The following is a 21,484-nucleotide window of genomic DNA, read 5'->3' on the forward strand; positions in this document are numbered from 1 at the left end:
GAAGGTCCCAGCGCTAACTTAGTAACGAAAATTGGTAGGATTAGAGAGAATTCCAAACAGTCCCTCAAAACCTATAAAGAAATCTGTCCAGGTTGCATTGCTCAGCAGTTCTTGGAGACAAATTTGCTTCCTAGGATGGAACAGACGCTTCGGCCATCACAAGCGCACCCCACCGCGAGCAGAGCCCAGCATGAGCTCCACAGTCACCTACAGAGAAAACACCACTCCGGGGCAAACCCAGGCACCGGGCAGGCGGCCGGCCTCCGCAACGAGGCCACCCAGCCCGGCCCGCGGGTGGCTCCGGGGCGCGCAGGTGGGGTCCGGAGCAAGCGGACAGCCTGGGGGGACAATCCACACCCGCAGCCCCCCGGGAAAGCCGCGGCGGAGCGAGCCGGGCCATTACCGCGCGTCGCCACCCGCCACCCGCCACTGCCGCACCTTCGGCCGCCGCCGCCGCCACCTCAGCCGCCGCCCGCGCACATGCGCAGTCTCACAGCAGGGCACCGACGGCCAGCTCAGCCGCCATTTTTCTTCGGGCACTGTGGGAGATGTAGTTCCCGTCTCCCGGGACACGCTGGGAACGGCAGGCCGCCGCCCGGGGCACTGTGGGAGTTGTAGGCCACAGTGCTGCGGGTAGCGTGCTGCGGGGTCAAGTCTTACGCTGTGGCCAGAGCCCCAGAATTTGCTTTCGGGGCCGCTGTTCCTCTCGGTCCCGAAGCTGGGGGCCACGGCGGCGGGGCGATGCGAGGCGGCGGGCTGCTGGAGCGAGCCGGGCTGGCGCTGCTCCTCATGGCCACCGGGGCGGGAGCGAGGCCGCGGCCCGCCGCCCGGGGGGAGCAGCCCCGGTTTAACGTGGTGCTGGTGACCTGCGACTCCTTGGTAAGTGAGCGGGGCGTGGAGGGGCGGCCGGACAGGGATGGCGGGAAGACCCTCGGCGGGGCTCTGGGCGGTGCTACGGAGGGAGAGGCAACGAGGCCATCCGGATGCATTCCCCAGCCTAGCGCCACGGGCATGCGCAGCGGGGCTGGCGGTGCTCTGCAGCGCCGCCGTGCGGCGGAAGGCTGGCACGGCGCGGCACGGCGCGGCACGGCATAGGCCGCTGTGTCACCCGAGCGCTCCGAACAAACGCAGCCGGCTTCCCGCCGGGGTGAGCCGCGTTCGCACCGCAGCCGTGACAGCAACCTCTGCGCAGGTGGCTCCCACGCTCTGGTGCCATACATACAGCTCGTCACCGCGAAATAGGCTGGAGGGCGGCGTGCCAGCAGGACTGCACCGCACGGCAGCCGCCGCTGGAACATAGCTCGCGTGTAAAATGAATGCTTTTCTGTTAACTTGAGAAGCCAAAAGGCAAGCAAGGTCACTAAACCGTGTTATGCTTGCCGTTGTCAATCCTAAGAATGTTAGGTCTCCACAACACATGGGATAGAGAACTTCTATAATCACAGATGAAATTGCTGGCTTAGTGCGCATCAAATACTGGTTTAGTCAGGCTCTTACAAGGCATAACAACACAATAAACTTGTCAGATGTGTGTCCAGAGCCAAAAGGATAGAGGAACCCATGTATACCTAGCGGCTTCATTACAGTAATTTATTAATATATTTGGTTTAACCCTAGACACACAGAAATTTTTCCCCTCACAAATACTAATCCCTGCGCATATCTTCACAGTTTTCTCACTGTGCCCACCCAGCATACTGGAAATGCTTTGATGTGGGTTTTACTCTGAGGAGCCTTGGTTTCTCTGCCTCATCTGAACACTGCTTGGTGTGAAATCAAACATAAGTTGTGTGGTGTTAAGCTCCAGGTGCTTTCACATTTCATCACTTCTTACTCAGTGTTGAAAAATTTCAGTTCCTAGCCTTCTTGGGGTTCCATCCTTGACTGCACAGATTAGAGCAATTGACTTCGTGCCTGCTGTCTGTCCTTCTTGGAATGAATTTTTCCTAAATATTTGGTAAACATGTATTATCTTTTTTCAAATCCAATCTTAAACACATTTGTTGTGATTTCAAAGATAAAGAAATAGCTCTGCCTTTATTTGTGCCATAGCTCCTTACTTACTTTCTTTCCTTTGACTTTATGCTCTATTAATTTTATTTTGAGTAAATCATCTCTCTTCATATTCCAAAGTAATGCATATTTTTTTCTCCAAATGTTCAGCTTTTACTAAAAGTCTTACTTACCAATAGTTAGAATTACAGTATTTAAGGTCCTGAGGGTTGGTCAATGTCCATTTTATCTCCAGATGCTAGCAGAGGCTGCAGACAAATCTTCGTTGAGCTTTTGTATGTCACCTTGAAGCAGGAAGGTTCTTATAAATATATTACAATGATTAATGAGGTAACCATTACAAAAAAAAGAGAGATAAAACCCACAACCTTTGTGGTATTCTTACATAAACAATTAAGAACAAGGTGCTGTTTTTGAAGTGTCATGTTTGCATAGTGCATACAAAGGTGAATACGGTAAAAGACAGGTTGTGCTGTGTAAGGTGTTTTTCTGAGGTGAATTTGAAGGTAGGAATATATCAACCATTTTGATTACATCACTGGTAGAGAATAAGAAGGATTGGGTACTGTTGAAACTAACAGTTTTTCTGGAAAAAAAGCTTAAGTCTTGCAGGCTTTTAATAGGTTTGGACTTTCGTTGGAAAGTGTGCCTGCATTTGTTGTGGGACACACTGCCTATGAAAGAATTATGCCTATTTTGTCAAGTGGAACAAAAATTTTCTTCTCAGTGGTGCTGGACTGTGTTTGGCCTGCAGAGCAATGACCTCTTGCTTGAACAGTAGCTTTCTGCTTCTGTGTCACATCAGGCATTGTGCTTTTCCAAGGGTTTTCTGGTCAAATGTGCTAAAGGCAATTCAGCTCCTGAGCTGCGCCTTGAAATTAACTGGGTGATGGATGACAGGTTTTGCAGGCAATGAAGCTCAGGATCGTGGATGATATGTATTTGTTTGTGTTAAAGTAATTTTATTTACTTAGGTATTTCATAACCTGCAAATCCTATACAATTCTCAGAGGATGGATTTCCAGAAATAAGCTTTCACCTTCTCAGCCAGTTCAAGAAACTTACTACTTTCACTGAGTGTCCGCATCTATAGAAACAATAACCATACCACAGTGTACCAAGCGTAATGTGACACAAAGTATACGGAATTATTTTGCTACTGTATCATTGACTATGGTATCACAGTATCAATATAAGGAACTTGGTTGTCTCCAGCTGTTCAAATAAGACTTTGTTGGAGAAACTTAATGTGTTATTGACAGGATTGCTCAGCAGCTGTGTACTTTTGTCATGGTTTAGGAATGGTATTCTCCAATTTAGTGTTCCCACTGAAATCACTCCAAACCATGTGCCACTTGCTTGCTCCTCTATCCCCCTCCCATTCCTTTGCAGCAGGCTGGAGCAGAGAATTGGAGACACAAAAGATAAAGGTCACAGGTTGAGGTAAGAACAATTTACAAGAAACAGCAATGAGAAAAGGAAAGAACAATAACAACAACAGCATTAATAACAAAAAAGTACAGGAGAGGTGTGCAGTTCCCATTGAATGCTCACTGCTGTACCATGCAGAGCCTGACAGTACCTGACCACCACCACCACACTTCCCTGACCGGGAAGGAACCCCTTCCCCTCTTCCTGGAAAATGACACAATAACCTCCATGTCTTAGCCATGTTCCCTCCTGGCTACTGCAAAAATGAACCCTGTCCGGGCTGGAACCAGGAAAACTTTCTAAAGAGCACTTTCAGCCCAAAGTTTTGTTCGAGTTCTGGTTGCATATTACAACTTTATTTCCAATTTGTCCTCCTGAGTGCTTTTTCAAGTTGCTATTTGTAGTAGTAGACAAAATTGGTGATCACTCATTTGTCATGTTCTGATGTGAGCTGATTGCAGAGGCTGGGATGCTGCAGTTAGCTCTACTGGGGCCAAATGAAGTGTTGTGTTATCTAAGAGTATTTTTGCCAGAAACAAAATGGGGGTAATTGCTTTTTTCTGCAGTTAAAACTGCAGATTCATTATCACCTGTCTGTTCACTGAACAGCCAGTCAGGCTGGGGCTATATTGGGACATCTTACTCAACCAAGGAAAGGAATAAAAGTGACAGGAGAAAACAATGACATGAAATATGGCACTCTGCCTGAAACCTGGTTTTACTATAAAATTACATATTCAAAATGTTTGCTCTTTTAAAAGTTACTGATTAAAAACTCTGTCTAAAAAAATAGGTGAAAATGAAATTAGCATTGTGAAAGTATCAAAAGGGAGCCATTGTGGATGGCATTTCAATGGGAGAAGAGCCTTTCTTTAGCTTTCTGATCACTTTTCCAGTCTGTAGTTTCAAATCAGTTCACAGAGAAGTGGTGTGGATAAACCTTTAAAAAGGATGAGGGGCCAATGGTGGTTTCACAGAAAAATGTGCTAGTGCACACATCTACACTGGGATTCAGCCTTACTCCTTTTTACATTTCACCATGCCTATTCTCATTGAATGTGACATGGTAGGACCCCACTCCTGAAGAACTGGAGTTTGAAATACATATAAAAATACAAGGGAATTAATTTTATTTATTATAAAGAAGCCCAGTTATCCTTTCCACTGCACTTTTTCAAAAGTAATCCATTTTATATTGGTTTACTTAGAGCTTCTCAACACTTTTCCGTACCTGCATAGAATTGGCAGCATTTGAGCAAATAAAATCCAAGGTAACAAATATATGTATTAATGTAGCTGATCGTTTGTGTTAATGCTGTGTATGTGTTGCTTTTGTCTGTTTGATTGCAGGATGGGCGCTTGACATTTTTTCCAGGAAATCAGACTGTGGATTTGCCTTCCATAAATTTTATGAAAAGACATGGCACTAACTTTCTCAATGCCTACACCAATTCTCCAATTTGTTGTCCTTCCCGTGCAGGTAGAACCAAGCAAAACATCAGACAAATGTGTTGCACATGTCAATTTAAATATGTGGCAATGATGGGAAATTTAAAAGAATTTAATGGGGAGGGATTTGTTTTGCTTTTCAATAAGATCAATTTTCTTTTTAGTTTGTGTCTGAATTTTTAGGGTATTCTTCTCTTTCATCTGTTTATCTCTTCTGTTTCTTATGTTTCCTCCTTTCTCTTTATTTTTTGTTTTCCTTTTTTCAGTTCAGTGTAATCTCCCAATTGTTTTTACAAACTCCACTGAAGCTTCAGATTTTTAAAAAGTCTTCAGGATTTGTAGAGAAATCAGATTTGTTCTGCTACAGTGTTGAAACTACACCCAGAACTACCCTTTCTTCCCAGTACAAAGTTGATAAATATCTTTCCTGTATTCAGCAAAAAGTAATAAATAATAACAGCTAAATAAAGTGGCAGCTGAATAAAGTGTCTTCTAGAGGTATAATATATCTTTCACTAGATTTAATTGAACATTTCAGCATTTTTCTTAATGCAATTGTTGTTTTGTGGTCAATTTCACACTTGCAGAATTTGCTGGGAAGATAGAAGGTTACTATATTCCAATCAAAGGTTACATCTTAAAACATTTCTAGCTTTTTCAGTTGTTGCAAAGACCCTCCTTCATCTGTAGCTGTAAGGGGGATTCACCTTTCTCTCAAGCATACAAAGCAGGCGAAGGCTGTCAAAAATAGTGTTACATTTTTAATATTCCCTTTATTGATAATCTAGTCCCCATTTCTTTTCCTTATGGTCACGTTTTAAGTGCGTGACATTATGTGAATAAGCAGTCAAGCTTCTTTTCTTTTTTTTGATTTTTGAGTCTTTTGGTCAGTTTATGTTGCTAAGAACAATGACTTTGTGTTATTTATTTTAATAAGTTTGTGAAAATGGCAGGCTAGTACTCCCATGAGAAAGAGACTACATAATTCAACAATTCATCAATTATATGTAGCATTGTAGGTGTCTGTGACCACTGAGCTCATATGTAGGGCTGGGAAACAGCCCTGTGTATGGGGTGGGGAAAGGAGGAGTATTGCCATGTGGAGTTCATGCACTTTGCTTACTGGATCTTTCTATTGCCTGTAGAATGACTTAGTTTTATTTTAGAACTGCCTTTAATTCTTAATTAGCATTGGAAAGAATGAATTATTCTCAATAAGCTGCAAAGAAATAGAACTAAAAAAAATCTTCCTGTACAGTTTCTTTGCAACTTTTCCCTTGGCTTTATTTATTCTTTATATCTTCTTTAATATTCTTACTTTGTTTCTGCAGCTGGTAGTGAAGTAGATTACCTGAAAAGGATAAAATTGAGGGCATATAGTATTTGTGAAGACACTGTATTGTAATTCTGTCCACAAATATACTTTAAACTGATATTAAAATCTAACTGTAGTAAGGGGAAATAATACTCTGAAGCATGGGGAAATACAGAATTGTTTCATAGGATCTGTGCTACCGCGGCTTTTTCTTTCAGAAATCAAAAAGTATATTTTCTAATATAAGAAATACTTGATTTATGATTGCATAGGATCTTCTTCAATTCTGGGGATTGTTTGAGTAAATTTTGTTACTTGTATTGATTATGAAATAAGATTTGGAAGATTAATACTTCGTGTTCCTTGTTCTGTTGGATAACAATTTGGACTTCTAATCTTTGTAACACTGAGAAGATTAATGCCTTCTCAACTATATAGGTAGGGGGTACTAATCACTCACTTTTTTTTTCCCCCCCAGCTATGTGGAGTGGTCTTTTCACTCATTTAACAGAATCTTGGAATAACTTTAAAGGTCTAGATCCAGATTATGTAACATGGATGGATCTTATGGAGAAGCATGGCTACCGTGCACAGAAGTTTGGGAAATTGGACTATACTTCTGGACATCATTCAGTAAGGTAATCAGGTGGATTCTCCTGCTATGAAATGGACAGGAATGAACAAACTGGTAATGATCTGTTATGTGGTTTCAGTCTCCAGCTGAAATGATAGTAGCTTTAATTTAAAAGAAATTGTGTTAGCTACCTAACGGAGATCTGTACTGCAACTTTATGGAAAAGCAAGCATATCCCATGGAGCTACACTTCAGCTTTTACCTGCAGTTGAAAGGCAATACAAAAACTTGTTTTGCCCTACATGAATGGTTACTTTTTATCACTGATATTGCTTCTTAAGTGAAATTCATAAACTGTTTTTGCCTTGCCTTTGGACTTCCTGACTTCCTGACTTCCTGGTTATACTAACAGTGTAGGAAAAGCAGAACAAAAATCCATTCTTATAGTAATTAAATATTAAATCTACTGTCACAAAACATCAGAAGTTTTGGGGGATTTTTTGAAGACCATAAATGTTCACAGACTTGTGCTGTTGTGGTGGGTTGGCCCTGGATGGATACCAGGGCCACCATGGTAGAACAAACTGTTCTATCACTTCACATCATCCACTGAGCAGGGAAGAGAAAATACAATGGAAGACTCAGTGGTGAAGATAAGGATTGAGAGAGATCACTCAGGCATACAGGCAAAACAGACTTAACTCAGGAAAATTAATTTCTTGCCAATTAGAAGCCAGAGTAAGGCAATGAGAAGTAAACTCAAATCTTAAAACACTTCCCCCTACCCTTCCCTTCTACCTAGTCTCAACTTCCAAACTCTCTGCCACATCTCTCAGCAGCACAGGGGCTTGAGAATGGGGACTATGGTCAATTCATCATGCTCGTTCCTCCTTCCTGCTCAGGGGTAGGACTCCTTGCATTCCTCTGCTTTAGTGTGGGGTCTCTCCCCCATTGGAAGGACAGTCCGCCACTAACTTCGCCAAAGTGAGTCCTTCCCATGGGCTGATGTTTTTCACAAACTGCTCCAGCATGTGGGAGTGCTTCCATGGAATGGTAAAATTCCTTTGGCAATAAAACTGGTTAGATGCTCTTTAAACAATAATAATACTGTGTTTTGATACAAGTATGTGATCAAACTCTGTGCAGGTTTATATTTTCCTTTATAATTTGGTTGGTTATATTGAAATTGCCAAGAACAAGGTGAAGATTAGTCAAGGTCTTAGGTGGTCTGTCTCTTCCCACCAACATCCACCATCATTCACTCTGGCTGAGAAACAAGGACATCTGCAACTCAGATTTTCTAGTGTTTTAGAGACAACAACTGCCATGATAGTAGAAAATCTGTTCCAAAAATATTTTATCATTAAACTGTTGCCATTTTCCCCACTTCTTGCTTTCTTTACACCATTTTCTGTTATTGCTTTGATAGGATTTATCAGCTACATTTAAAGCAATTGTATGAGAGAAAGTATTCTTACGGAATTTTATCTCAAGTGTATTTAATTAATAGTACTATCCAAATCCAGAATCTTTTTTCTAAGGGCAGCCTCACCAGGCAAGTTTTTTTCTCACTAGACTCTTTCAGAGAAAAGTCTCAGGTGCAGTTTACAAATAGATAGTATGTGAATCTGTGTCAAAATGTGGAGAAGGGTCCACAAGATAGAGTGCTATTTCTAAATATTATTTTGTAGATGTGAGAAGAACCATTCTGAAATGAAGTCACAATAAATAAGAAAGAAGATTCAGAATTGAAATAAAAAGGCTGAAGGTCTGAGTATAAAATAGATGCACAAGGGTTATTGCACAATTGAATAACAGCTCTCCTTTATGTCAGAATTACAAATAGATTGCAGCTAAAAGTATAGACGAGGTTCTCCAGAAATTCATTATGCTTTTTGTTTGGAGGAAAAGTAAAGAAAACATTTTCTGCTGAGTATGTGTCTTGTGTTTGTATTTTCAGTAATCGTGTGGAAGCTTGGACCAGGGATGTTGACTTTCTGCTCCGACAAGAAGGTAGACCCATGGTGAAACTTAGAGGTGATAGGAAGCAGGTTAGAGTGATGGAAGCAGATTGGCGGAATACTGATAAAGCAGTAAATTGGATAAAGGAAGAAGCTGTTAACCTTACTCAACCATTTATTCTTTACTTGGGACTAAATTTACCACACCCGTATCCATCACCCTATGCGGGAGAAAATTTTGGATCCTCTACATTTTTAACATCTCCCTATTGGCTTGAAAAGGTATGTGAAGATGAAATCTAAATATGAATTTATTAATAACTGTACTTACTACAGGCATTGTTTTATTTCTGATTTTTCAAGACAGAGCAAGTTTTAGTATTTTAGTACCCAGTAAAAAAGTACCTGAATGACATGTTAGTTTCTGATTTAAGGCTAAGCAAATAGAAGTGAGGAATTTCCTTCTGTTGTGGGATAAGGTTTGTTAGCAGTAGTCAGTGAATCATTAAATAAATATGGAGTTCAATGGCTAGACATACATTTAGAAGAACAAAACTTTTGCTATTCTTAGTTGTAAATTACTTCTAGTAATAGTCTGAAATTCATTGTTATGAATGTTCTGTATTTTGCTTGTTAGAAATGAGGCTATATGTAATGATTTTGTCTGAGTTTTAGAGTGAAAGATTGACTTTTCCAGCAGTATGAACTTAGAACAGGAGGCAACATAAGACACAACAGAGCTCTTTCTTTTCTGTTAACTTCTTCTGCACTACTTTGGGTTTTCAAGCGCAAACAAGTCCCCTTATGTCTGTACTCATAAAGCTAAAAAATAGCACTCCATTCCAAAGAAGAAATACTTTGTGTTGTATGATCTCCAGTTGCCATTATGTGCCATAAAATATAAATGTATTACAATAGATTTCATTGCAGAAAGGCATTAATATTCTCTGCAGCTGCAGAATAAGAATTAGGTTGATAAGACTTTATACTTCAAAAAACCCCTCCATATATAATTCGTTTAACTTGTGGCCTTTTCCACTGGAGAACTGCTAAATCTCTTAATCTAGGCGCACCAAAAATACAAATACTTAGGAAAAGAAGATATACAATTGAAGTGGAGAGATGTGCATTTCTTTGTAATAGGGAGGGTTGTGGATTCTTTTGGGAAAAGTGAGAAGTTTTTGAGGAGAGGAAGAGCATGGGGAAAGAAACCTTCCTTTACAAAAAGCAAGATCCAACTTAGTTATTGAGGAAAACTGGCTGGGTGCTGATTGTTATATGTGTCTTGGGAAGTGGGGGTACCATTGTTTCAAGTCACAGACAGAGTTATAACATCTCTGATGAGTTTTTTTCATCCTTAATCCACTCAGAATACCTTAACTCGACAATTGGCTGGTGTCCTTCCCACCACTGTGTATCCATACTGCATTGGGTGAAACACATGTTACTGTTGCATCTTCTTCTGCCATGTAGCTCTTTTTTGTTATGGAAGAAGCAGTCTTAAAATCACAGAGATAATCTCATGAAGAAGTTTGATCACGTTGATAAGAACTGAAATGTGCTGTTTATTTGGGCTGTAATGCAGAACAGAGTATCAACATGGCATGTTTGTGAGACCTGTGTTGTTAAGCAGATGGTCTCCTGTATTTTGCACAAGCTGTCAGTTATTCAGGGCATGTGGCTTCTTTCCTAGTTATGAATTATGTGTCTTGGTTTAAGACAATTCGAAAAAGTGGGCACACTAAACGAGTTACCTCCTCTTAGTTTTAACCCATCCCTTTTCAATAAGGAACCAACACCAGTAGATATAAGTGAAAAAAACGTTTACTAACAAGAGAAACAGTAACATGCAAAAAATAGCAGTGAATAACAACTAGATACAAAATTGGTGAATCTCAGGAGCTCCTCGGGAACAAAGAGACCCCCAAATTGGTGGGCTACTTCCAAGCTGACAGCCCCCCACTGCCGGGTGCCTGCAGGGGGCAAAGGGAAATAGCGTCAGACCTTTTCTAAGGTGGTGCCTGCCACGGGCGACCATGCGCTCTGGGAAGAAAAGGGAGAGGATGGCAGCAAACCCTCCCAGGAAGGTTGGAGTTTAGGAAGTTCTAGTGGCAGATGGGAAGTGCTGGCACGTGTGGGGTCAGCACCGCTACCCACTGCTTCCTCCTGCTGCCTGCTGAACTCTGCCGGTGTTGGTGCTGCTGCCTTCTGATCTGCTGGTGTGGAGGGGAAGGGGTTGACAGAACTGGTCCCTGGACACTGGTGTGGGGTGGCCCAACCCCCAGGGACCCGCTCAAGCTTCACTGCCCATATAGGGTGCAAAATTCACTGCGAACAAAACTGCTAAATGCAGTTTTTCCCGAGTTGCTACAGTTGCAAGACCATAAACCGGCCTCCAAGCAACTCCCTCTGAAGTGGAGCCTCCTCCTTCGGCAAACGCTGCCCGGTGTAAGAGGAAGTCAGTGTGGGTTCCCTGACCTTTTAAAGGGACTGGCACCTCCCGACTGCCCCGCAATTCCAGTTCCAGCCATGCTGTGGGTCTGCAAGAGACAGTTTTTAGGCACAGACAGATATGTAATGCAATAACATTTTGGGTTACCCAGGACGTTATGATAGGCAGACAAAGGGATTGTGCTGTGAATGCTTAAAACTAGGCTATAGTCCTGTAGAAAAGAATAATGGGTGTGGAGGGTCACTTTTTGCTCCCATTGTATCTCAAGCAGCTAATAAATACCATTTGCAAAGCCCAGAATGTAACTTTGTGTAGCTAAGGACTGTGAGCAATAAGAAAATGACTGAAGCAGTATTATTTTATCTTCATGATTTCTTCTAGCAGTGTGTTGTCTATAGATCCTAGGGAAACTTGCATCTTGTTGTGTCTGACTGTTACAAAGCCAGGTGTGGGCACCTTAACTCTTGCAGTCTTACTGACTTGTTTACCTGTCAGTCTTTTCTTCCAAGCATGATGTGAGACAATAAGAGGAAATGGCCTCAAGTTGGACCAGGGGCAATTTAGATTGGATATTTGCAAAAATTTCTTCACCAAAATAGTTGTCGAGCACTGGAACAGGCTGCTGAGTGCAGTGGTCGATTCACCATCACTGGAAGGATTTGAAAAACATGTAGATGTGGCACCTGGGGACATGGTTTAGTGGTGGGTTTGTCAGTAGTGGTTTAATGATTGGGCTCGATGATCTTAGAGATCTTTTCCAACCTTTCACCTGATTCTGTGATTCTATGACTTAATAAGTCTGCTAGATATCAAGAAAGAATGGTGTCTGTTGTGGGAGATGGACTGTTGTGAGAGCACAAGGCCATTGACATTAATGGTGGTCAAAGATACACCATACTCTCAAGGGACAGACATTGCACTACTACCTCCCCAGACAGTTCTTCATTATCCATACCATACCTTGAGATAAAACCAAACTGGGTTTGTCAGGGACTGCTACTTAAGTTGCTACACCAGTAAACAGGACTTAATGCTTCTAGGGACAATTTGAGTCTGATTGCTTTTGTGCTGCATGGAGCCTCTTGGCTAGTAAGTGTCTCGGTTATTTCATCTGGAACCAGTGCTGCCCATGTTTGAGGCAGCCCTGGGATGTGCTTCACAGACATTGGAATTGCTGTGCTGTAATCTAGTCCTCTGTTAGAGATTTTCAGAGGTGAGGGCAATAGGTGTGGGTTTAGTATTTAATAAATTTAAATTTTCCATGCTGAGATTGCATCTTCTCTGCTTTATCATAATTTGTGCTTTAACTCTACAGTGTACAAGTAATTAACTGTTAAATGCAGCACTTTTTTTGAGTGAATATTTACAAGTGTGACAGCCAAGGTTAAATGTGTATGTCAAATATCAAGATTCTAAATCTAGTATTGAAGCAGACAATATCTGTGATGACGCCAAGTTTGAATATACAAATCCATCACTATTTAAAATAGATTGGCTTTTTAGTTTCACACTGATCCTACATTTCTTTATAACTAAATGGATTGACATTTATAGAAACATGTAAAAAGTATTAGAAAATTGGATTAATGTAGTCAATGCTTTTTATCAAGATGCCAAGACTTGTCATCACTGTCCTGGAGGCTTTCCCAGACTGCATGAATTTCCATGTGTTTCTCCAGTCCCACAAAACACGCAGTATTTTTGATCCATGAGGTTTATAGTTATTCTACAGAACTGAAGACCCTTTGCCAGTACTTCTGTACTTAGTCTAGAAGACTGTTCTGTGCTATCTCTCTTAATAAAATACATCAGCCGGTGAAGCACATACTTGTGGCTCTTAGCCTTAGTTTCTAGTTGATTTTTATATCTTTTAAAAAAACTGTTTACCTGTGGAAGCTGTGGGGAAATATGGAGGAGGTAGAAGCACCATGTAACAAATAAGCAGCTGGTGTTGCCTGGGCCACAAATTGAGAACCGTGAATTTATGCTATAATTTTTGTAATTACATCTGTATTTAAATCTGTTTAATTCAGTTGCTAAAGTATTGTCAATTTCCTCTTATTTTTAGGTAAATTATGAAGCTATTAAAATACCCAAGTGGTCTTCTCTTTCAGAGATGCATCCAGTAGACTATTACTCATCATACACCAAGAATTGCACAGGAGAGTTTACAAAGGAAGAAGTGAGAAATATTAGAGCATTTTATTATGCTATGTGTGCAGAAACAGATGCCATGCTAGGTAGGTAATATCTTATTACACAGTGGGTTTTGTAGTTCTGATTTTTTTAAAGAAAATGCTGATAGGCCTGATCTTTGGGGGGAAAAAGTAGAAAACAAAACACCACAATTCAGATCTGGGAGTAAATAATGGAATTTGCTTGATCAGTCAATATGATAAATAACTGCATAGTTTTTAGGTGAATTGAGAGCACTTTGAAAAGTAATCACAATCAGCAGTCAGAGGCTCCGTAGGAAACCAGTAATTGCAGCAAAACGTTGTATGACCCATTGCACTGGTTTAAAATGCAGTGGGAAAATTAACACAAGCTGCCCCTCCTCCCCAATCTCCTTTTGACAGTACAGGAGAGACCACAAGTGGAAACACCAATTTTGCTGAAAAACATTCCATAAATGCAACAATGTTGATAAAAGAAGACACAAAGGGAGAGTGCTCTACCCACAAGAAGGGTATTCACCAATAAAAAAGCAAAAACTCTTCCCAAAGACAGTACTTGGTGTGGTTTTCCCAGACCAAGGCAAGATGCCTCCTGTCATTCCTGTCCCCTCCTGGACACTGAACCATGCGGTTCAGGAAAACAAAAGCAATGAGGCAAACACGTTTAATCTTCCCCCAGCCGGAAACAATAGGAAACAGGGGTAAAACAAAGCCTGGAGAGCCAGTTCGTCTGAATACAGAGTCCTGCTGCCAAAAATACTAACCCTGACAGTGGCAGCAGCTGCAGGAGCAGTAGCAGTAGTGGTGGCAGCAGTGGCAGCAGCGACAGCAGCGGCTTGCCTTGTCTCACCGTGGCACCAGCTGGTTGGGGTTTGAGCAACAATTACAGCTTCCTATGGCTTCAGCAACAGTTAAAGGGAACAGTTCACACCTTTCCGCCACGGAGGTAAGACTGAATCCACTTCCAGCGTTCCCCACTGTGGCATTTCCTGCTGAAAACTGCACCCCCTCCATAACATAGGTGGAATGGTATTAAACACTGGAGAAAACTCCACCCTTCTTTTCCTCCGTACCCAGGACACCCACGTACAGGAGGAACTAAATCTCTTTGATTAAGTGCTAACTGAAATATGGAAACATTTTTGTGAAGGGGATGGACTGAAAAACCAGAGCTGGAAGAAAAGATAAATTTTAGGGCATAGTTAGTTTTCCCTAGAGATGGATTTCAAATGCGTAGACTGGATAACAGCTGCTTCAAATCGACTGAACAATAAGGTTATATTTGAAGTGTCTCTCAGCAGCATATTATTGAAAATGACAAAGAAATAATTAGTTGTACATTCAGAATTCTTCGAAGTTTGCAATAAGGTTTATAGACATAAAAGTTACAATGCAGTTGATCTTAATTTGGAGTATTTTATATATTGATTTGAAAAGTGACCATGAATGAACAAAAACTTGCTTGCATATTAATGTGAAATTCATTATTAAATAAGCTAATTTTTTCACCATGTGAGATTGGTGAACTGAATTGAAAGGCACAGAATTGCTCTTCCTCATTTTATGCATGAAAAGAAATCAATGGAAGTCTGACAGTTATAGGAGATGAAGGGATTGCAAAGTAACTGCGTTGGGGTTTTCATTTTGTAACGTATTTTAACTAGTGTGTTTAGGCATGAATCATTCCAAGTGGTCCAATATTTTAAAGATGTCTAAGTGCTCTGCTTAATTACCAACTTCATTGATCTTGGCCCTGATTTTGTTGCACATACATGCAAAAAGTGAGGAGTATATGTTGTGTCTGCATAGCACACACGTATGTGCAACAACAGAGGAGTTTCCTTCTCTGACTAGGAGAATTCCTTGAAGTTTGCATGCTGCTTTGCAGGTACAGAACTTGGAAGAAGTATTTTGAATGTATCCATCAAAAAAGAACCATCCAGTATCTTTTTGTTGTTGCAGGTGAGATTATTTCAGTTTTGCGAGATACTGGGCTTCTTGGAAAAACAATCATTATATTCACTGCAGATCATGGAGAACTTGCTATGGAACACCGTCAGTTCTATAAAATGAGCATGTATGAAGGAAGTTCCCATGTTCCTCTTTTAGTTATGGGACCAGGTGTAAGAGAACAGCAGCAAATACCAAATGTAGTATCTCTTGTGGATATATATCCTACTATGCTTGGTGAGTTAAATAATTTAAAATTAATTTTTTCCCCAGTTACCGTTATCATTCGGCATTTGTATTATAGTCAGAATTAGGTCTCTACTTTGAGGCAATATAGTAACATAACAGGAGATAATTTATTTGTGGATCATGCGTGTGTACTTAATAGAAAACATAAAAAATACATGAATAAATAAAGAAACTGATGATCTTCCTTATTACTGTTACTGTCATCCACATAATTACACTGATTATTAATCCACATAATTAATCCTGATTATATGTAGGATTATTTGTTATTAAAAAGTGGTGATAAAGCCCATTTTAGATATGAATAATCCTTGCTAGCCTTCATACCTAACAGTTTACTATAGAAATTACAGTGTAAGTGCATCCAGAGATGAGATTAAACCTGAAAGGATGACAAATTAATTTTTATAGTAAAGGAATATCTTTTATGAAGGGTCATGTGAAACAAGTGTGATGAAGGTTTTGTGTAGGACATGTACAATTGATCTGGGCAAGCATAAAAAGGTAAGATAATGGATATCCATTCTGACCTTATATAGATGTGAAAATACTTAGTATGGGACAGAGAATCAAATAAAAAGAACAAAAATTAAATTGCTTAGATGGAAATAAATTTTAAGAATAATTTTTGAACAGTTATCTGTGATGAATGATGCAAGAGATGATTTTGATTGGAACTAAACATCAGGTGAAGTTGCCATTTGGGGCATTATCTGTGATCTTTTAGGCTACCAATAAGAAAAATTTTCTTTTCAAGCCAGTCTGGAAGGCTTGCTCTCTAAGAGGTGTCACACGTACAGTGCAATTGGCTGGAGAGCATGAGTAAATAAAACTGTACTTCTAGCAGTGAATGTAAGTTAGAAATCCTCTTCTATATTGTTTTAAGTTGATTTTCTAAAAACTGAATAAAAGTTAATTATCTGTCTGTGGCCTCTCAAAACTTTTGAACCGGTTATCCAGTTAAAAATAGGACATAAAATCTGAGTGTCTTTCTCTTCCAAATTTTTATATAAAATTGTTACATATATATATATATATCTGTATTACATATATAAGTTATGGTATCCCATGTAAAGAGTTAAAAATCTCTTATTTCTTTTTCCCTCTTCACCAAATGACATAGTTGGTCAGATGGTTTAACATCCTTCCAGCTTTTCCTCTGGAGTGTTTTTTGGGTTTTTTTTTTTGTTTTTTCTTCTCCCACAGAACTTTGTGTGTATAATGCTTTCCTTCTGTTCTGGCAGTTTTCCCTTTTCCTGTACTCTGAATGTCAAAAAGACATGTACAATGAATGTGAAAACTTGAAGAACTATCTCTATGATCTATTATGTCCTCAGTCTGCATGCCAGTGAGGAAACTGATTTAAAGTCTATTTTTGTGACAAATGTAAACCCTTTTCTTTGTGTTGTCTCAGGGAAATAATTTTTCTTGAGATGTCATCCATAATGATAAAAATGATGACATGATGACAAAAATTATGATAAAAATGCTTTGCTCAAGACTTCCTCCTGCACTAGTTTTGACAATAAGTACAAATGTTTTCATTCCAGCAAAATCTGTGTGATACAGATGTATAAAAGTGCAACAGCTCTTGCATTTTGTAACAGGATATAGCATAACCTTTCTTCCAAGCAGCACTGGCTTTGTTTGTCTGTGTGGAAGTGTCTTCTTTGTCTGTATGGAAGTGTCTTTGGCTCTCTGTTGGGAAAGCAGGAGCTGCTGAAGGTGGCTGGAGCATTCTTTTTGCACAAAGAGAATGCAGTTACTGCAAGTTATACCATTACTAGTTTAGGATGACAGAAGAGCCTATATCCCTTTTTCATTTGTTGAAATGTAGTATGTATTTGTTCAAGTTTTTTGCCCATGCATGCGCAGGAGCTGCTGGGTTTACACATTACAGGTCTTCCTACTACTTAGATGCCGGCTGGACAGAGGATGAAAAGGAAGACATGCTGATGAAGGAAAGAGTCACCTATGAGCAATTTATATTCACAGGGTATCACCACTCAACACAGAACAGATTAAATACTACCATGGTACCCTGTGAAATGGAAAGTTTTGAATTTTGAATTACTGATATTCAGTAGGGTGATTAAAAATTACAGTACTGTCATACATGGTTTTTAGGACATGCTTGGGATTCTCAGCTATGTTTTTCAGAATGTTTCTGACAAACCTTTGCAGCCTTTTAACCTGATCTTTGGGAGCTAGAGAAACTTGTTGATCAGTTGATGCTGAGGAACATATGGGTATTACAGCATCTCCTAGTGGCTGTCTAGTAGGCTATGGAGTCATCCAGTGTTGTTCATATGTGCACTATGTTGATGCCACCTCTGATAGCATCTTTGTCTCCAGTCCTGCCAGAGAAGCAAGTGGCACTGCTTCTCAAATTTCCCCACCAGTTATAGGTGATAACCTTAATGGTCACCTTTCATAAAGCATTTCTTTATTCACTAATCAAGAATGCTATAGACAAGCTTAACACCATTATTGTTAAAGAAATAAAGGTTACAACATGTTGGATGTGGAGCTTTTAGGGTCTTTTCAAGCTATGACATTCTGTTTCTTCTGCCTGATGTAGTCAGACCAAAAGAGAAGTATTTGCAATCATGATTAAGAAATAAAACAGCAGCATCCATCAAAGGAGGCTATTGTGGTCCATCTTCACAAACTTCTGTTAAAGGTTGAGTTAGACGTAGATGATACTGCATTTGATCAAGATGGTGGGCAGCTTGGCTTGAGAAGTCCTTTAAGGTTTTTTTAATTGTGTCTTTTGGGATAATAATTAAGAGTGCACATTTTATTGACATAATAAAATTTCCATTCATTTTATTAACAAAACTTACATTCAGATGCTGGTGGCTTTGTCTTAGGCTTTTTTAATTGTAAAAACTGCAGTAGCATTTTGGTTTTGTATATCTTTCCCTAGATATAGCAAGAATTCCTGTCCCACATAATCTCAGTGGATATTCTCTTATACCACTGCTGCATGAAAAGGCCGAGAGTGAAGTGTCACGCGGAGTACCTCGGCCCTCGTGGGTGCTGAGCGAGTTCCATGGGTGCAATGTGAATTCCTCTGTGTATATGCTGAGAACTGGCAACTGGAAATACATCGCGTACTCAGATGGCTCTTCGGTACCGCCCCAACTCTTTGGTATGCTACTTTTGTGTCCTCACTGACTCATTCGCTTACTTAATTGCAAATTGAATCCTAACTGACTTTTTGTTTGTTCCAGACCTTTCTGCAGATCCAGATGAGCTTACAAATGTTGCCATAAAATTCCCAGTAACTGTACATTCCTTGGACAAAATACTTCGCTCTATAGTAAACTATCCAGAGGTTTCTTCTTCTGTTCAGGAGTATAACAAGCAACAGTTTATCAGCTGGAAGCAAAGTTTGGGTCAAAATTACTCAAGTGTTATTGCTAACCTTAGGTGGCATCAAGACTGGTTGAAGGACCAAAAAAAGTATGAGAATGCAATTGACAAGTGGCTTGCTGAGTAGGTACAGACAACCTGGATTTAATATGACTGAAGATATAAAAACATTATGCATTTGTGATATTATGCTGGATTTCAAGTATTTTAATTATTGTCTTATATGACCTATTGAAAGTAAAGATTTCCAAACAATTACTGCACTGCGTTAGAAAGCCAAGAGCATTTATAACCAGCAAAACAAGTTTTACATGTTATTGTTCTGTAACACTTACATGTACATAGAAAGGGTAAGTATGTACATGCTAATTGTGTGTTTGGAATATTTAGCCGTTTGCAGAAGTAGCATTAGAACTCAATAGGAATTTCCATTTATAGGCATAGACTAAAGCAAGGATTTTAACATTTAGTGAAGTAAGCTACCAGTTACAGTAAAATTTGCTGGTTTTTTTATAAGTCCAATTGGGATACACATTCTTCCATTTTAGAGAAGATATAGCAGTTAAAATATAATCAAAAAGTTGGTGACAAGTACTGGTCTGAGCACAGATGTTTCTGCAAGTACTTAACTATGTCAAGAAAAAAGAACAAAGAAATTTTATCACTTTCCAGAAGTCTGGACAGAATCCAGTACATTGTACAAAGTATAGTAAAATAAAATGATGGTGAACTGAATGTGTTTTGTGCATGATTTTTCTTAATGACTGGATGTTTAAAATGTAGGGAAAATAATATTTTGTCAGTTCTGTGAACAGTGCTTTCTTTGAAGACATGAGCTTTTAAGACACACTAATGTTAGGTTTACATAAGTGCTATTTGGGATAGTGTCTGAAAAGGAAGAACAAATTGGAAAAAAGCCTTGCAACCACATCTCGTGTCACAGACTGTCCAGAGAAGCTCTGTGTGTGGTGCAAGGCTTCTTTACAATCCAGGAAACCCGAGGAATTTGCCAGCTTACAAAGCAGAGCTTCTTGTTGAGGGCACCATGTAAAATCATTCTTCTTCTGGATCACATGGCTTGCAATCTGACTGTAAGGAATATGTATCCTCCAAAACCACAAAGTAGAGAAATGGAAGAGAAGTTATTAAAACAGAAGGCTGCACTTGCTAGTGTGGTATTTAGAAAAGTTTTAGTATCTGTTTAATATCTGTCTCTCTAGAGGTATAATTAGACTTGTGTTTTCTGGGAGACTAGAACTTTATAAATGCTGGTGACAATGGGAGTTAATATAAAAGCCATTACATAATTGAAGATGCTGACTTTATGTAATGATCATCTCTAATGCCTGAGAATTTAGTTTTCTTTTTCATGCCTGAGAGTTACAAAGTATAGTGCTATCTTCTTTTCTTTTTTAGTTTGCTCTGATGTTATGAATAACTTGCTTTTTCATGGTGCATAGATTTGTCAGTGAAAGAAGCCAGAATTCAGTGCAATGAAATAGGATATATATTTGGACATTTTTTTGTAACTTGTGAAAAGATACTTGGATGACAAAATTAGTTTTTTGCTCCAGGACACAAAGAACTGGGAAGTGGTGATGATAGCTAACAAAGACAAGAAAAGATTTTAAAAAATAATTGGATGCCTTTATTTCAGGAGAAAAGGAAACTTAGATTAAGAGAAGGCATAAAATAATTCAGAAAAGCAGTATTTCCTTTTTGTGCTATTGTGTTCTTTCCCTTCCTTGGTTCTACTAGTTTTCCACGAGATTTCTTTAGAAGTGTGACTAGAATTATTTCCTTGTGCTTTTATTTTCTTGGTTTCCTTGTAGACTTTTGGTAGGGATCTCTGATAGTAAACACTGTAAAGGGGTACAGGTCCCTAAACTTGAGTCTCCTTGAGCACTATTTTCAAACGTAACACTTTCAAAAATATTGAATAGGATTTTCTTTTACAAGAGATGTTGATGTTCATTGGGTCATCCGTTGTAGGTGTAGGTATTCAACTGGTTGGATTGGGATGGATAGGCACCCTTCCCTGACAAATCCAGTTTAAAGCCATCTTCAGGAGTCTGGCAAGTCTCCAACCAAAGGTGCTTTTCCCCTGTTTTGTCAGATAGCCCCCATCACCCCCAGGAAGCCAGGGATGGCAAAAGGGCTGAGTAACCAAAGACCTGACTATGGCACCATTGTTCTAATCACTGGTTGACCTGCCAGGTTCATCTGGCCATTTCACAATCATATAATTTCATAACCTGGGAGTCTATAAAGAAAATTACATTATTTCTATCACTCTGGTTTCAGATTGCTCAGGCATAGCTAGGAATAAGCCTTTGTAATGTGAGGAGGTATGTCAAAGCACATTCTTACCATTGTATTACGAGCCATTAGCAACAATAATAAAGCATACTGTTAATTTAAACAAGTTTAGGAAACCAGAAAGCAGTATCACCTTTCAAACTGATTTTTCACTCTTCTTTCCCGATTCCATTTTTATAGATTTTTAAGTGAAAGGAAACATTTATCTTTCTGAAG

General features: G+C 39.7%; 2 protein-coding genes across 2 annotated transcripts in view; one reads left to right on the plus strand and one right to left on the minus strand.

Moving 5' to 3' along the window:
• SKIC3 (SKI3 subunit of superkiller complex) overlaps nt 1–522 on the minus strand; it is a 52,259-nt gene extending 51,737 nt beyond the window's left edge. The window contains exon 1 of the mRNA XM_085042111.1: nt 439–522. The gene's annotated coding sequence lies outside the window, so the exon portion shown is untranslated. The remainder of the gene's footprint in view (nt 1–438) is intronic.
• An 80-nt stretch (nt 523–602) lies between these two features.
• On the plus strand, nt 603–19,684 carry ARSK (arylsulfatase family member K). Its single transcript, XM_085042112.1, has 8 exons — nt 603–879; nt 4,795–4,924; nt 6,687–6,846; nt 8,743–9,025; nt 13,264–13,435; nt 15,335–15,559; nt 18,501–18,725; nt 18,808–19,684. The coding sequence occupies exons 1-8, from the start codon at nt 742–744 to the stop codon at nt 19,074–19,076; spliced, it is 1,602 nt and encodes a 533-aa protein (XP_084898238.1). The 5' UTR covers nt 603–741; the 3' UTR covers nt 19,077–19,684.
• The last annotated feature ends 1,800 nt before the right edge of the window (nt 19,685–21,484 follow it).

This window comes from Lichenostomus cassidix, chromosome Z (genome assembly GCF_008360975.1).
Source record: "Lichenostomus cassidix isolate B80296 chromosome Z, HeHo_3.0, whole genome shotgun sequence".
NCBI lineage: Eukaryota > Metazoa > Chordata > Aves > Passeriformes > Meliphagidae > Lichenostomus > Lichenostomus cassidix.